Here is a 15050-nt window from a genome sequence, read left to right on the forward strand (position 1 = left end):
AAAATGTAGTATTATATAAATATGGAAAAAAGAAACACATATTAGAGAAATAAATCTAAAAACAAATAATTATTGTAGAGAAGAGGATAAAGTAAATACACCACAGAGACTGATCACAAAGATATATTTATTGACAATAATGGAGAGATGGAAATGCTGACTGAATGTACCCCTTAACAAAATGTGCTATTCCTTATCGTGCAGAGTATTTTGCAGGAAACCATATAATATCTGATTACATTCCATAAACACAGAGGGAGGAAACATTCCTCCCAGCTCCTTCCCATGCGTGTTAAGTGATTTTCTGAAACAATGCTGTATTGAGTGTCTGTGTGTTATTGCCTCGTTTTATCAAATGATAAGGTCACAGTGAGTGCAGCAATTCAGAATTTGAGAGCGAACACAGCTGAATACGTGTTAATTCACAGTTTGCTTCTTTTTGAGGTCACACAGAAACATTGATGATTATTGGATTCATTCACTGAAAAATGACAAAGGCTATAGCCTATATGTCATTATACAATTTAAGCTAATTAATTTCATTCTTAGTGATTACATAAAATGGAAAGTGTAGTTAGAAAATTATAAAGTACTTTTTTCCTGAATAACTGACTGTTTTAACTGACAATGTCTACCAGTTTGTTTATGAGAGGAAATATTTCAAAATTTTAGGTTTGAAGTGCTCCATCTTTTTGGGGTCCATGGTTTTCACTGCCTCCTGGGCATAAATAATTGCCTGGTGGGCCTCATCAAACAGCTCAGCCCCAATTTCTGCTCTGACTCTGTCCTTCCATGCCTTGAGTTTGGGACTGTTCTCAAACACATCCATACCAGCACCTACAGGCTGAAACAAAAAGGCGTTATCAAGTATAAAAGGATTTTCAGATATCATCTGCCTTAAATTCTCAGATCATAATATTGCTTCATCCGAAACGGAATAATTTTCATACATACCTGCATGATTTCCACAATAGCAACCAGGTCAGCCAATGATATCTGATCACCAACAATGAACGGTCTGTCCTGCAGAAACTTCTCCTCAAAAATGTTTAGTGATGCATTAAGATCCTCTATTGCGTTGTCCATCTTTTCCTTGGGGATCTCAACTCCTAAAGCTTTTGGAATCAAGAGCTACAGCAAAACAAGAAAACTACTTAATTCCATTATAAATAATTACACTAAAAAAGTTAGCAGTTAACTGTGTAGCAATTCTAAAGACTAGATAGGCTTCAGTCCCAAGGTCACCGAACAACAGGAGTGAACCATCAGCTTGGGAGCTGCCGAAATCTAAATGCTGTTCTGTTTACCACAGTAGCTTTGAATGAGAATAAATATACTTCACTCACCTTGAACCAGAGCATCTTGGATGCATGTATCCGTATGGCAGAGTGCTGCCATGATAGATATTCATTAACTCTAGCACGCTTCTGCAAGTCAGCTGGGTACCAGTGGTCTGGAGTGTGGAACTTCTCAGCCAGGTACAGCATGATCGCAACACTACAGGAAGTAACAGTTTACTTACTCAATGAACAGTTTCACAAGAGGCACAAAACAAACAAGTGTCTCTGATTCTTACATTCTAGAACAGTGGCTTTCAACCAGAGGGCTTCAGCAAATTTCCAAAGCGCCTTAAAATGGTTTAACACCAAAGAAAAAAAAAAGCATAAACATTTTGCTATCCAAAAACCTTGCTATCCATAGACATACCTTTCAGCCAAGCAAAAGTCTCCATCTTTGATTGCTGGTGCTTTTCTTAGAAGGTTGATTTTCCCATATTCTTCACTATACTGATAACCTGAGGGACAGATCTCATATTTACCTTTTGTAAAAATACTCATATAATCATATTATCATATGTGTACACTGTGTACAACTGGCATTTAAAAGCTCAAAGACGTGCAGGAATGGTATAATTGTCTGCCAGATTAAGACTCACTCACAGCATTAAATCTCGTATACTTTAGCCACATCTGCCTATATCAATAAAAGATTACATTCTGTAGTCTAACCACAACTTCTCACACAGAAATGACAAAAAGGTAAAAAAAGACTGTTACAATTCATTAGAAAATGAATAACTTCCATAAAGTCTGTAAGCTTTTCCTTATTATTAAGAAGTTTTGGCGAATGCTGCAAAATCAATGTAAAATGCACTTTACACGGTTTAAGATAACACAATATATTGTACCTTCAAAAAGCGAAATCTTCTTGTAGTCGAATTGGATGTTGTTTTTCTTGGCAAAGATGTAAACAGAGCGACATGGCTGCGAAAACAGATCCAAGTAAATTTCCAAAGACATTTTCTGAAAAGTATCTGACTTCTATACTAAAACACAACACAATGAAAACTGCAATGAAATGACCGTGCCCAGTTGCACAAGAATCGCCTGCTACTGCTACACCACACCCCGCTGAACTCTGTTCCTAAAACCCTCCGCCAACCGGGGGAAAATGGGTCGATCTCATCGTGAGTGTGTGGACTTTTATCACAAAAGACACAATGACTTAATATTATTAACACTTTAAATTAATCAAGATTTTAAGCACTATAATTCGACTATAAAACTGGAACTTTGTACTTAGCTATGACCTTTGAATCATTTTATTCTCTTCTTTCTTCTCTTTTGCAACAAGCGCCATCTGTCGGAACTCGAGGGTGTTTTAATCGTGACAGTTCATAGAACGATCATCTCTTCAAATATCATATTTTAATTGGAAGAATTGCTATCAAAACATTTTTTTTTTTAATCTAAAACTAACATATTGAAGATACCCCCCTACACAGCCTTAAACCTAGTCCCAGACTAAAATGCATGTCTGGGCTGTTTTAACTGAAAGAAACTTGCACTGATTGATCTTAAAATATGTCAGTTTCATTTTTTTTTTTTTTTGTCGCAAGATGCACATCAGTAGTGTTTTTATCTAAGGCATGTTTAAGCTACTTAAATTTCCCGATTGAACTATGGCTTCGTCCTAGTTTAACAAAAAAAAACCTTTTTTTTTTTTTTTAAACTGAAATGTGTAGGATTTTCAGAAATTGATAGTAAATTTCACAAATAACTACAAAGAATCATTAGTAAGATGCTAAATTAAATGCAATTTGTAAGTAGTTATTGTAAAACATAATCCAGTATTATCTGAAGAATTAGTTTTTACAGTATCACTAATAAATAGTATAATTTTACGATGTATTTCATGTTTATTTGTCTTCAAGAAAAGTGAGTGTTCTTCTTTTCTTCTTGAACCACGAAACATACTTTAGATCCAAACTGCTTGTCTACTGCCCCTGGAAAGCCAACACTACCCACATCATCCCAAAACCCCTGAATGAATTGCTCGGATTCTTTATTCAAGAATGTTTTTATTGTTTTTTCTAGCAAATTTCTGAATCCATGTACTTGACAAACACAGCTGATGATAAAGACAATTAGTGAGAAAAGACATTTTGTGTGCACTTATTATGTGCTATGCAACTGACATCTGTGTAAATCAAAACTCACTCTGACCTGAGCCGACTACATGGTTATGGATATTTCTATGGCTTTTGTAAGCTGGTCATTATGGTCTGATTTGATCCGTAGAAGTGGTTGACAGATAAACTGATTAACTGAATATGGCACTTTCTCAGGAAAAGTGACTAACACTGAGCAATTCATACAATTAACTATACAATATAACTTTATCAACTTATTTTCCTTATTGTCTAAAAATAGACACATCCAAACCAATATATTGATTTCCTATCAAAATGCTAAATGCATTTTATATTTATTTTAGTAAAGTGATTGCTTTTAAATCACAGGCTACTATTCAAGAAAATCAGGAAATATTCGTATTCCTATAAGAACAAAACGGTCCTATCAGCCAGGAGCAATGCATGTCCAGCTAGTTGAATCCCAACCAGGAATTACATATACAAGAATGTGAAGTCTTATAAGAAGCTCATCACTGTTCCTTTCTTTCCAATCTGCCATGGCTCCAGGGGGTAGAACAATATCAAAATACTGCAAGAGAACACAAAAGAGAAAGAAAATCAGGACATCAGGCCTATATAACAAACAAATGATCAAAAGGTCCCATTTGAACCAAATTAGACCATTTCGTGGCCATTTTGAAGCAAATGCCACAATGAAAAATGAAGGCTGATTTGCTCCAGTGGCAGGTGGGATTTATAATTAAGGGGGAGGGACGTTATCATTTCAGGAAGCATTTTATTAGACAAAAACAGACACGCCCATTAATGCAATGTCAATCAACAATATTTTGGTAGAGACTGCAACTTACTTTTTGTTTACTAGATTTTACGCACTGTATTGTAACTTTCAAACAAGTTGCCAAATATTGAGATTGAGAGTAACCAGTACAGCCAAAGCATGTTCAACCCGTCATTTTTATCCATTTACCGGTCATCACTAAGCCCAAGCTCTCCTTTCAGAAACTGGAAGATTTTGGCGCTATGCTCCTTATTTTTCTCTGCAGTGTCAGTCACTCCTATGGCAGACAAGGACATCAACAAACACGGGGAGCTGGACCCCGCGATCATCATCGGCAGGTCCGTCTTCACCACCAGATTCATCCTCTGAAGACACGAACCATTGCTTTACATTACGGCGGAACTTTAAAGATCTATGATCAAGGTCAAGACATTTAACGTGAAGAGAGAACCATTACATAATTAATGCTACAATACTCACGTCTTCCGGTTTCCCCAAAGCTGCAGCCAATGTACTACATAGTCTTTTCAACAAGTCTTCTGGAAACTTGCTTGCAGGTAAATTGGTTTCTACATTTATAAACGGCATTATTATTTCAGTTACGTTACTGCTGCCGACTAGTGTGAGAATGACTCGTCGTGGCTCTGCTTCCTTGTGATAAACCGCGTTCTCTGATTGGTTGAAAGACGGAGACGCCTGTTCACCGAGCTCTGTGATTGGTCAGCGTGCCGAATTCCTTTTACGCCTCTTGAGCTTTCGACAATAGTATGAATGAGATTTGAACAGGATGAATTAAGGACTGTTTATCAAAATTAATGTTACTATGATTGAAATTTTATAAAATAGTGTTTTTTATGCTGCGTATTAAATCAATTCCTCTGTTCTTTCTTGTTTGTGTGAAGTAAAAAATGCTATCAATATTTGTGACAAAAGGAGTGAGATTGTGTAATCAAGAAAGCCCTGCTGTGCAAACTTTGTTTGGAAAGAGTGTGATATAACTAGGTATCAGGCTTATGTATTATATACTTGTAAATCATAAACATGACTATATCAAAATGGACCTGTTCTACATGCACATAAAACAGTGTAATGTGACTAAAAGATACACAACAGAGCAGGGTGATGACAAGTTACATGTGCCATGCTTAAATAACAATCAAAGAAAAAAGATAAATAGCAGCTCTTTAATTGTACAATCTCATTTACATGATCAGACATTCAAAAGTACCAATGTGTATTTCACAACTATAAACATAATAATTCACATTAACTGCTGGAAATATTGATATTCTGGACCAATATTTGACTACATTTAGTGTTTAAATCTTCCATGTTCTCCCTCACACCAGAGATGTTACACCTAAAGGGACAAAAGGTCATCAGAAGGTCATTCCACGGACAACAGGTTTTTATTAGTAATAGTACATTAATGCAAGTGTATCTCTCATTCTTGAGTATTTCTTACAAAATATTTTTGTGGTAATTTCAAGCTTACCATGTGAGAGTTTGCACTGCTTAAGAGCTTCATTGAAGCCTTCACACAAGCTCAGATCAGCCTGAGTCGTGGCACAGTCCAGAAACTGCCTCACCTCAAAGAGACAAGGGCCAGACTGAGAGGGTGGAATTCGCGAGGGCTCCTGCAAGCATAAATACAAGATGAGGAGATGTAACTACTGTCATGCTTTTTAGTTTGTTCCATATTATTCATTCAAAACACACACACACACACACATATTTTCACCACCATATAAATGCATGCCAGGGTTGTATTTTATGGAAAATTGAACCCTTTTTTTTTTTTTTTTTTGGAATGATGTGGTCCGTATGAACTTTTGCTACTATAGACTGCAACAGTCTTGCTCCAGAATTTAAAACAAACAAAAAAAAAACATTAATTTTTTCTACAGAGGAATTGATTTTTAACTATAACTTTGAAATTGCTAAAGAAAGACCTATTGTGAGCTACGGAGCTGTTAGTAAATGATGCATACTTTTGCTGAAGCTGTTAATCCTCATTATTTTTTAAAACAATCCTGTTTACAAAAACTACATTTCTCATGATTCTGCAAAGAAATCTCCTCCAGTTAAAAAATCAAAACAAGCAAATCACACCAAAAGAACTCTTTAGCGCCCGCCCATTCCCAAGAATCACTGCAAATGGCATAATCAGCCTCCCTACACTGTCAAATAACTTAAATATAGGTATATTACTGTATATTGCATGTGAATATTTCACAATAAATGTAAAATATACAATTTCTATCTAAACAATCTTTAATTTGCAATGCTTCATGGTATTGTAATTCTTTCCCTCATTAAAGCCTATAAGTACACAGTCTTTTACCCGGTGACCCAAAGTTTGTAATGTTTTGCTTCACCTCGTAGCTGGTTAGTTTGGTTCATGGCTTAAATTTTTTTAATAAAGACTTTTAAAAATCCCTATTAATGACAAAATTACCAAGGCCACTGAAAAAGTTCAAAAGAGTTGTGTGATGATTAATCAAAATATTTTTCCACAGAGAAATATGGCCGTTTATAGGCATCACCTGATATGTGGGTGCTGGTTTGGGTGCCTCTGAGCTGCTGCTGCTGCCTCCACTGAAGGCACCTGTGATGGCACTGCCCACCACGTGCCCTACGGCCGAGCCGACTGCCACTCCAGCAGCTGTGGTGGCCATCTGGGCCATGAGACCTGGCTGCTTGGGCTGGGCCGTGGCAGGGGCCATTGCCATCGGAGGAGGTGGTGCTGGGGCTGGAGCGTAGGATGGGGCAGGAGCACTGAGAAGAAAACAAGGTGAAATATGTTATAAAATAAGCAAGTATAAAACCGCTATAAAATCCCATAAAAGTAGCACAACTCATCTTAGCACATGCCTTGTAAAGAATATACATAGAAAATAGGATATAAAAATATATTTTACATTAACCTTAATCAGGATCACATGATGCAGACATGTCTTTGAGCTGCTTTTGGCAACTTCAGATGGAAAGAAGATAAAGTCTTAAACCTGGTTTGCGTCATAGGCCATCAAATGACAGACATTATGTATAAATACTAAGCACAGCAGCTATTAAAGGTTTTCCACTTAAAATATCATGTTTTTGGTTTGACCTTTCACCTACTGCTCTGGATGTATTTGGGATACGCTAAAGGAATAAGCAAATAAATAATTAATTAATTATTCAGTCTAACATTTTAATGAGCAGTCTAGTGTTTTTTCTTGAATACTGCTGACATATATAACTTTACCCCTACATTTAATCAAAATGTTAGCTTGCAGCTCGCTGGCGCAGGTTTACAGTGCGTAACAAAACTATCAGCCAAAGTGTCTGAGATGCATACCTCGCTGCTGCCGGTGAAGAACGACTGCGACTTCCTCTTGCCATTCCAAAAGTAGATCGTAACCGCAATCAATCCCCAGTTATTATAAAGTCGCAAACAAGCGCGAAGGTAGTTAAATCCACTCTATCCACACACAGACTATTGAATGACAGCCGGTAGACGCACTTGCCTTTGACCTTGTGTGGTTATACATTCGTGGCGCATGCGCGCGTCAGTGTTCTAGAAAAGCGCAGCGATTTTTTTTGACGTAAGCGATTGGTTATTTTTATGCAAATATATTATATGTAACCGTTCCATTTACCCTTATGAGATTTCTCAAATTTTCTAAGCTACCATGGTAGAACATTCTCTCTTAGAGGATGTGTGTGACGTTCAATATTCTAGATTTCTTGTAGAATGATTTAAGTCTTTCGTTTCGTTTTCTAAGTTCATCGGTTTGCAAATCCGAAAACATTCCTTATATTTGAATAAACAAACTTTTTTTTTTTTTTTACTAAACAAACACATTTGAAGGCGCTAGATCATCTTATTTACAAGCATTCCCACTAGATGGCACTACAATATCGGTATTGGACTATTGGAAGCATTGTTGTGAACTCAGTGCCTTTTGAACTGTCAAAATAGGGCAATTATAATTCTGCACAAAATGGAGAGATTTTTTTTTCTTTTTTGTAAGGGATATTAAAATCTGTGGCTGTTTTAAATCTATTAGGTTTTATGGAACATCTGCTTTTATAGAGATTTCATATGATATTCTTTTATTGTTTTATTTTTCAGCTGTAAATAACTGGAAGAATACTAGTAGCTATTTGTATTTTTTTGGGAAATAGAAGTTAACCTTTTAATAGCTAGATTTTTCATGCATTGTAGAATTAACCATTCTGTCAACATTTACCTCATGTTATTTTGATTATATTGATTATATTATATATATATTGATTGATATTTCAAACCTGTATGACATTCTTTCTTGTGCAGCAAAAGCCCCAAGCTCTGATTTTAAATCCCTGAAGGGAGGCGCTATCTTCACCATTTGCTTTCAAAGTATAAACATTCTGATAGATAACCTTTATTTATTATAGGCAATAAAGTCATACAGGTTTTGGAATAACGTAAGGGTGAGAAATGCTAATTTTTAGGTGCACTATCCCTTTTAATTCTTAAATCACACATGGCATCTTCTATAATCTTGTTTTTGTCCGAGAAGAAATTGTAATCTGAAATGGAAAAGTATAATTTGGCTAAAATGCTTTGCAGGGACATAAACATGTTGATAAAAACAGCACAAATAATTCCCAAAATTGTGCTGTGGTTACAGCTGGACTGATCATTTCTGCTTAGTGTGTGGTGTGGGGGAGCTCAAATTTACTTAAATTGGCATGATTCACATCCCAATCTCAGATGGCAAGCAGTGATTCAAAATGCATTAGGCTTTGTAGGTTCTGCCTTATTTCACTATGATAGGTGGTCTGTTGCACCTCTATATTAGTGACTTTATATGAGATTGAACTTAAAGGACCATTAGGGCTCAATAGGAATAGTGTGTCCATATGGTCCGTGCATCTGATCTCCACAGGCGTCCCTGGTGAATTCCGGAATGATTCACAAGGTCTAAAAAGCAGTTAGAAATAAAAGATCCCAGACCTGAGAAACCAAAGGGAACTGGGAATTACCTTGCCACAGTGACTTACGGTTGTGTCAGCATTGTTTGTAAGTGGACAGAAGATTTAAATACTTTAAAATATTCTGGTAAGTTTATGGCTGGAATACAATACACTACACAACTTACAGAACAGAGTTTAAAACACTATAGGCATCATACACTTGCCAACTTTTTAGATGGTTACAGAGGAAAAACTGGTAGGCCCATCATATGCTAAACGACTGAGGATCACACACTACCAAGCTTTCAAGTTGTTCCAAAAACAACAAACTCACTAAGAGCACTAAGAGATGCATGGCAAATGAAAATAACGTCTTCTAAAATCAAATTTTTTCCTTTGCATTTTTTATGCATACAGACAACAATGTCGTCAAAACAATCCCTGTTTACACGGATCCATGAAAGAAAAAAAAGAAAAATAATAATTATGCAATAATTAATTATGCATGCCAGGCCAGTAGATAGCAATGTCACCTTGAAAAGAAATTGTGAACATGTAATATATGCATGTGCATGACATAACCATTTTCACGCATTCATGTTTTTGTAGTTTACATGGAGACGATAACTGTATCATTTTCAAAAACCTTCACTTTGAAAACCGTACTCAAAAGTTTGTGTTTTCAGTCCTTAAAAAGCTGTTGTCATGTAACTAAATGGCCAAAGCGCATAAAGTTTTCTGTTTTAAGTTGAAAACAAAAAAGTCAGTGCAGAAGTCATATAGTGTATTGCAACCTTTAGATAAATCTGTTTGACACACACACACACACACACTGAAATACTTGATTCTGATTAGTCGAATTCGCCGTCGTCCTTGCAGTGCATATAGGCCTATGATCTGAATCGCTACTTTAAAATCTCTCATATTACACCGCTCTCTCATTTTATACAAACACATCTGGTGGACATTGCATCACTGTTAAATTTTTAGCACGGTGTAGTGGATTTCATTTTTATTATTCGCATGGTAGTTTATCGCAAAATAATGACTACCGTCAACAATCAGGTTATACTTGCATTATGTCTTTATAGATAAAGCTTTTGCTAAAGAGGTTTATTTTATGCATCTGAAACAAAACTTTGATCCAAATACAAAGACTGTGTATCACCACACAGAAATATCATTGTGCCAACATTTGCATCTTACATCACTGCTAAACAACATGCTGCACAAAGCCAGTGTGTGTTTTATAACCTCCACTCCTCCACCATGCTCTTTCTTGTGGTCATGGGCACATGGGATGGAGGGATCAGGGTGAGGAGGGGTAGAGGCTATGATTCATTTCCACGGGGCTTTCTTTCATGTTTCCACTGAGTGACGTTTAATAGAACCTCAGGGGTCTGGTTGAAGCTGCTTCCATGGTGGAGAGTTTGAGGAGTCTGGCTTGCATTTTATCAGACTGAGGGGGCCCCGCACCCGAGAAAGAGGCTGACAACAGCACAAAAGAAGCTTGTTTTGAACCTCCTTGTCCTTGTGATCGAAATCTTAGCTTTATTGTTCTTAATCAACATAGTTTTCACAAATAAACACATCATTAACAGCTGCATGCTGGTATGAAACCTATATGGACCCCTGTTGTTCGACTGGTAAAGAACAGCACACACATTCTGATCAAATATATACTGTACCTCGAAGGCTTTTTAAGTTGAATGCATAAATGTAAAGCAAAATAAGTATAAAGAGTGCTAGATTATTATTTGCTGCACAACATGGACAACAAATATGAACTATATGTATTCACTAGGAGAGCCTTTTGTTGTTCATTAGAGGCTTCTGAATGCCACTCTTACCCCAAAGGTTCATGATCCTGGTGGGATGTGAGGGTTCCAGCATTGTAATTTCTTCACAGGATTCCTTATTATTGAAAAGTCCCACGGGGCACAGAGGAAGAAAAGGGAGGCTTCAGGTAGTTTTGGTTGTATGATATTTTTCCACCGTTAACTTTCTCTCCATAAGCGTCATTAGTGATACCCACCTGTTACAAGCCATGCACTGAAACTTAAATAGTTGCACTTCCAAAATAGAAATACTTTAAACATTTGGCACTGAAACAAAGAACCTGTCTCAATCAGTAACACCCGTTCAACGCACCTATAACCGCAGACACAAGTTAATTCTACTCTGTAATCAAATTTCACAATGCTGTGGGTATTTTTTTGGTGATAAAATACTAATTTAGCAGGAAAATTACAACGAGTCACTGAGCCAGACTATCTTTCTGCTTTTAACCTTGTCTAAGGGATAATTACTTAAATAAGCTCAAACTCTCTAGGGAAGAATTTCACCCGAGGAAATCTCAATTTAATGCATATATAGATACAGAGAGAATTTATGCACTTTATCTCAGATGTGCAGTATCGAGAAGACCAGGGCTAGTTGTCACACTTTTTAAACTCTTATTATTCCTGGCTATTTTGTATTTTATTTTAAGTGCTTCTATAATTATCACTGGCTGGAAAAATGAAAGATACTGTTAATTGAAAACACATTGATATTTTATGACAGCATACCCTAATAGTGGGACATGTTGGCATATTATATGGGGTAATTGTTACGCTACAACCTGTCAAGTGGTATATTAAAGCTTTTTTCACACAAATTTAAAACTTAAAACAAGTACGAATCATACGCTAATGTGTAAATGTTTGTGGTCAGTAATTTCTTTTAAGGATTTTGAAGAAGTTCAATTATTTGATCATAAATACAGTAAAAACAATAATATTGTAAAATATTATTTTGATTAAATAAATAATAATAATTTCCATTTGAATGTATTTTGAAATGTAATTTATTCCTGTGAATTATAAAATTATAACAAAGTAAACATTCTTACTGTCACTTTTAATTTCAATTCAATTCAAGTTTATTTGTATAGCGTTTTTTACGATACAATCGTTGCAAAGCAGCTTTACAGGAAATTAAGTTTCTACTATACACATACACATATATATACATATATACATACATGCATACACATATGCACACATGCACACATATATACACATACATATGTGAGGAAGAAACCCAATATATTTAAGTTATGACAGACTTAATAATCACTTTTAATCAGTTTAATGCATTCTTGCTGAATAAAAGTAAACATTTTACTTTTGGGGCGGTAGTGTAACTGCATACACTGTAAAAAGTGATAAGTTGAGTTAACTTAAAAATTTTAAGGCAACGGGTTTCCTCAATTTTTTAAAGTAAATTATAGTTAAAAAATAATAATAAGTTAAGTGAATTGTCAAGTTCACTTAACTTTAAAAAAAAAATATATTATTTACTTAATTTTTAAGGCAACGGGTTTCCTCAATTTTTTTAAGTTAAGTCAATTTATCACTTTTTACAGTATTGTTATTTTCCCATATGTTTAATATGTGCTCAAGTGTCATTTCAGGTCTTGCACTGACACACCATAATCACTTTGTGGAGGAGAACCAGCTGGAAAAGTTATGAATTCAGGTCATGTGTTTTATGATACATTTGCAGGACACAGCAGATGTCCAATCAAACCTCTTCAAATCTGTCTTTTACCACAAAAACATGCATTTCCCTCCTGGCAAGAACCCAAAGCTGTCTCTCACAATGCATTTAGTTTGACTCAACCTGACTTATTTTTTGAAGGAATAAAAAATGGACTATAATTCATGGAAGGGTGAAACAATAAGTGTTACCAGACACCTTGTAAAATGGAGTTCAAGTGTTGCATGTCAAAAGGCACATTTGTATTCCATTTACTTCTAAACATTACAGGCTCGGGTTACATTATGAGCTAGTGGTTGATGTTGGAAATGTCCTTGATTCGTTTAAATGTTTATGACTTTGGGAAAGCTGTGGGAGTGTGTACAATGCACAATGCACGATTTGTGTCATTAGACAGTCACTCTCTTAAATGGATCAATGTGGCTGGGAGTCAGTGATTATGTGATTCAGCCACAACTTATTGCAGTGATGGGAAGCCTAAAGATCTCCTCCCTAACGACCCCTTGCAGATGCTGACTTTGATTTTTGCAGGTGTGCAGATGAGAGAGAGAGAGAGAGAATAGACATGCCTGTTTACGGCCAAAACATCAAGTAATGGCGTAAAAAGGAAAAAGGCAAACCTGAAAAGCATCTCTAGAGATTTTCCTGTTTGCTTACATTGATGCACCCCACCGTAAAAGTGCTTTGAATGTTCAGTAGCAAAGATTTTACAGCAAGGAGGCCCTTAACTTTACAGCTCTCTGTATTACAGTTAAGCTCACAAAACGGCCGTGGCAGCAAAGTGTGAGTAAGTGTGAGGTAAATATTAGGTGCTGTTAAGCTGGACGTACCTTTAGTAGATGTGGTGGCGTCTGTTGACATGCTATATTGCGTTCACACTGAGCTGGCAGTGCAAATAGAAGTGAATTCACTATCTGTCCTTATGCTTTTTTCTGATCTCTCCAGTTCTGCACACCTGCACTCTAAAAAATAAAGGTTTTTATTGGCATCTATAGTTCCTTAAAGAACCTTTGGTCACACTTTATATTAGGTGGCCTTAACTACTATGTACTTACATCAAAAAATAAGTACAATGTACTTATTGTGTTCATATTGTATTGCAAAACACTATTGCTGCTATTGAGGTGGGATAAGGGTAAGGTTAGGGACAGGTTTGGTGGTATGGGTAGGTTTAAGGGTGGGTTAAGGTTTAAGGGATGGGTCAACAGTGTAATTATAAATGTAATTACAGAAATTAATTACAGATGTAATTACATATATGTATTTTTAAAAATATAAGTACAATGTAAAAACATGTATGTACACAATAAGTGCATTGTACCAAATGCTTAATTTAAATGTAAGTACATAGTAGTTAAGGCCACCTAATATAAAGTGGGACCAAACCTTTAACATCCATGCAACCCTTCCATTGCACAAATTGCTCTTTATAGTAAACAAATCTTAAGATTATTAATGCACTCTTAAAAATAAAGGCTCCAAAGCAATGCCATAGAAGAACCGTTTATGGTTCCCCAAAGAGCCTTTCACTGAACAGTTAGTGTGAAGAACCATTTGTGCAATGGAACCATCAATGCCACCTTTATTTTTAGTGTTTTTATGTTCTTCAGATTTAAAAAAAAATGGTGCTTTTGAGAACGTTTCACTGAAAGGTTCTTTGGGGAATCCAAAATGTTCTTCTATGGCATTACTGTGAAAACCTGCTTTTGAAAACTTTATTTTTAAAAGTGTGTGTTGCCTTGCTTAAAAACGAGAAAAATAAAATGTGTTTTTACCCCCTGCCCCCATCTACTGGGGGGTTACAAGTAACCCTGTTATTTGAGATGAGTCTGCCTCATTGTGGTTCTCTCCACTAAAGTGAGGAGGATTGATGGTTTTTAAAGGAAGTCTGGACAGTCTTCTTTTGTTTTCCAACAGCTATCTGATGACATAATTGATTATACATGTGCCTCATTGGCTTTGTTGTGGTTGGTCCCTCTGGTGGTGTCAAAGGGTTAACAAACCCTGGCATTTAGTTTGAGAAAAATGGCTACACTCAAAAAAGAGGAAAAGGGCAGTGACGCCATAGAAGAACCATTTGGGTTTATCTTTCAGTGCAATGTTTTTAAAGAACCATTTTTTTTCTTAATTGGAAGAACATAACTTTGTCCACTATTAAGAGCCTTTTAAGGTTCCATGGATGTTAAAGGTTCTCCACACTCTCAGAAATAAAGGCACAAAAGCTGTCACTGGGGTGGTACCTTTTCAAAAGTTACACTTTTGTACCTATTAGGTTCAAATATGTACACTTTAAGTACCTTTAAGGTACCAAAATGGACCCTTTAGGTACAAACATGCACCTTTTGA

General features: G+C 36.0%; 3 protein-coding genes across 3 annotated transcripts; all 3 read right to left on the bottom strand.

Moving 5' to 3' along the window:
* Positions 1-107: 107 nt before the first annotated feature.
* Positions 108-2574, bottom strand: gstt1b (glutathione S-transferase theta 1b). The gene is made up of 5 exons (XM_058758162.1): positions 2189-2574; positions 1708-1795; positions 1347-1497; positions 955-1131; positions 108-844 (listed from the first exon to the last, which is right to left on the bottom strand). The coding sequence occupies exons 1-5, from the start codon at positions 2298-2300 to the stop codon at positions 644-646; spliced, it is 729 nt and encodes a 242-aa protein (XP_058614145.1). The 5' UTR covers positions 2301-2574; the 3' UTR covers positions 108-643.
* Positions 2575-3341: 767 nt separating this feature from the next.
* On the bottom strand, positions 3342-4886 carry ddt (D-dopachrome tautomerase). The gene is made up of 3 exons (XM_058758185.1): positions 4695-4886; positions 4404-4579; positions 3342-4004 (listed from the first exon to the last, which is right to left on the bottom strand). The coding sequence occupies exons 1-3, from the start codon at positions 4800-4802 to the stop codon at positions 3932-3934; spliced, it is 357 nt and encodes a 118-aa protein (XP_058614168.1). The 5' UTR covers positions 4803-4886; the 3' UTR covers positions 3342-3931.
* A 493-nt stretch (positions 4887-5379) lies between these two features.
* Positions 5380-7752, bottom strand: chchd10 (coiled-coil-helix-coiled-coil-helix domain containing 10). The gene is made up of 4 exons (XM_058758184.1): positions 7558-7752; positions 6761-6992; positions 5710-5851; positions 5380-5574 (listed from the first exon to the last, which is right to left on the bottom strand). Exons 1-4 carry the CDS (start codon positions 7599-7601, stop codon positions 5555-5557), a joined length of 438 nt encoding a protein of 145 aa, XP_058614167.1. The 5' UTR covers positions 7602-7752; the 3' UTR covers positions 5380-5554.
* Positions 7753-15050: the final 7298 nt, after the last annotated feature.

The sequence above is a fragment of the Onychostoma macrolepis genome, chromosome 21 (assembly GCF_012432095.1).
Source record: "Onychostoma macrolepis isolate SWU-2019 chromosome 21, ASM1243209v1, whole genome shotgun sequence".
NCBI lineage: Eukaryota > Metazoa > Chordata > Actinopteri > Cypriniformes > Cyprinidae > Onychostoma > Onychostoma macrolepis.